The sequence below is a fragment of the Lipotes vexillifer genome, unplaced genomic scaffold (assembly GCF_000442215.2).
Source record: "Lipotes vexillifer unplaced genomic scaffold, Lipotes_vexillifer_v1.1 scaffold1009, whole genome shotgun sequence".
NCBI classification, from domain to species: domain Eukaryota; kingdom Metazoa; phylum Chordata; class Mammalia; order Artiodactyla; family Lipotidae; genus Lipotes; species Lipotes vexillifer.
The window spans coordinates 1,602,502-1,604,871 of NW_006772405.1; the positions used below are offsets into that span (position 1 = coordinate 1,602,502).

Consider the following 2,370-nt stretch of genomic DNA (forward strand, 5'->3'; position numbering starts at 1 on the left):
AGCAGATTCAGGCCCTGCTTCCATGGGTCTTAGAGTCTAGTAGGAAGAGATTCCAAGATCAAACCTTCACTGAAACTAATGTAAAATGACAACTGTTAACCAGTGTTTTAAAGGCCTGCAGAACTAAGGGAACCCAGGACAGTGGGAGTGGGGGGAGAGGGAATGGGTTGACAGTCTGAGGGACAGTAAGGAAGGATGCGGTGAAGATGTGGTTTACTAGATGAATGTCTGCTGGCAGGGGACAGCACCCTGTTGTGAGATGGTTCACCCAAGAAACTGGGAGGAGGCCAGTGGGCCTGGGGAAGCATGCAGGAGGCTGGCCATTTGAAGACATTGTGGGCCACGGTAAGAGAAGTCATTGAAGTTTGGGGTTTTTTTTGGGAGGGGTTGGGGGGAATTAGGGAGTGAGGGGATACTTAAGAGAGGGAGAGAGAGAGAGGGTTACATTTGGAATATGGGTCAACGTATCTTCCAAGGAAAAGATTTTTTTAAAAGCCGCTCCCTCTGAGGAGCCTTCCCGGATTTCTCCACCTTTGACCTATGGTATCCCTCCCTCTCTGGCCTGCAGCCCGGCATGACAAACTCAAGCCTCCAGGGCAGTCAGACCTGGGCTTTGTCTTCCTGCACTGAACTGCACTGTGGCTTCAAACGAGGTCCTCTACCTTCCCAGGCCTCAGTTTCCCCAGCTGTGCCGAAGCAGGTTGTCTCGAAGGACCCGCCCAGTGCTAACGCAACGTGATTCGCTCTGGCAGGAGCGGTGGGCTGCCCGCATTGCTGCGCAGGCATCGGACGGTCGGCTTGGGCACCGTCACCAGGCTACGGGCGCTTTCCTCCCGGGCAGGGGGCAGCGGGCGAGGATCGCGGCGCCAGACGTTGCGCAGGAAAGTGGGGGCGCGACCCCCTGCTCGAGCGGGCACAGCGCGGCCCCGCCCCCGCAGCCAGCTGCCCTGCGGCAGCCGGGGCCCGAGCTCCGCCCTCCTCCTCCCGCCGGCCTCTCTCCCTCCTCCCGCCTCCCTTCCTCGCTCGCTCGCTCCCTCCCCCCCGGCCGGCTCGGCGCTGACTCCGCCGCACGCTGCAGCCGCGGCTGGAAGATGGCGGGGAACGACTGCGGCGCGCTGCTGGACGAAGAGCTCTCTTCCTTCTTCCTCAACTATCTCGCCGACACGCAGGTACGGCCAGCAGGGGCCACGGGCCCGGAGGCAGGGCTGCTGAGCTGCGGGGGCTGCCGCCGCAGCCGCGGAGGCCGGGAGGCAGCGGTGGGCGTGTTGGGGGGATCGGGGGTTCCAGGCTGCAGAGCCCCCCTTCCGTGCACCCTGCGTTGCGCTTCGTTATGGGGACTGGGAGCTGGAGGTCCTCCCGCGCGTGCCGGAGCGTTGGGGGCGCTACGGCCGCTGGGGAGGGTCTAGCCTTCGTTGCTTGGAGTCCGGCCCCCACGCCCGCAGAGCTGGGGGGTTCTGCGCTTCCTTGGGGAGGTTGAGCCGCGCCAAGGTGTGGGGGACCCTTACGCTGGCTCTGGGTGCGGGAGGCGCGCCCTCAGGCTCCCGGCACTTGCTGCCGTACTTTCACGTGGACTTGTGGCCCGGGCACAGGCGCTTGCCCCGGTCCCCGGAGTCCCCTGATCCTCCAGTCTCGGATACCCCGCGTTCTGCTGCTCCCCCCCCCCCAGGCTCCCCCAAAGCGCCAGCAGCGCGGAGTTTCCTGCCAGTTGCCCGCTGAAGCCATAGGGGTCTGCGGGGCACGTGGACATGCGGGCGGGGATAGAACCTTCCTGGTTTCGCTAACCGGCAAAGCTCCCGGGGGGAAAAGCACTGCAGGATGGGGGCGGAGGACTGTCTGGGGATGCCTGGGTCCCCCTGCGGCGCGCGGCCCCGGGGCGCGCTCGGCGATGCTGGGGGAAGGGAAGGCGAGGCGGCGTCCCGGGCTCTGGCGGCGCCTGGGAGCCCCACCGGAGACACGCGCATGACAGGAGAGGGTGCCCTGGTGTGCCGGGAGTTGGAGGTGGGGGCGAGGAAGCTGGTGACTTGGAGACAGGGGCGTGGGGGGGGGGTTGCTGCTGGGATAAGCTGCACCGAAAATGCCAGCACAAGGCGTGCGCGCCCCCCACCCCTTCTCTAGTTTTCCCCACCCCATGCCTGTTGCAATCATAAAGTTTGGCCCTATAGTTAGGGATTTTTCTACGGCCGCCCCGCTGCCGGTAGCAGGGCGGCTGGGGATGCGGCGGAGCCGAGAATGAGACCCCGGATGCGGGCGCATGCCTGTGCTCCGAGAGGGGCCGCTGGGCGCTCCCGGGCGCGGCTCGCTAGGGCTGGTTTGGTACCTGGAGTCGGAGCGCCGTTGCCGGCTTGTTTTGCATAACACTGGAAGGGAGGG

General features: G+C 65.0%; 1 protein-coding gene across 1 annotated transcript in view; it reads left to right on the plus strand.

Annotated features, from left to right (window-relative positions):
- The first annotated feature begins 1,091 nt into the window (after positions 1-1,091).
- The window catches only part of PPARGC1B (PPARG coactivator 1 beta), a 106,741-nt gene continuing 105,462 nt past the window's right edge, over positions 1,092-2,370 (plus strand). The window contains exon 1 of the mRNA XM_007447510.1: positions 1,092-1,169. Coding sequence (XP_007447572.1) covers positions 1,092-1,169 — 78 coding nt within the window. The remainder of the gene's footprint in view (positions 1,170-2,370) is intronic.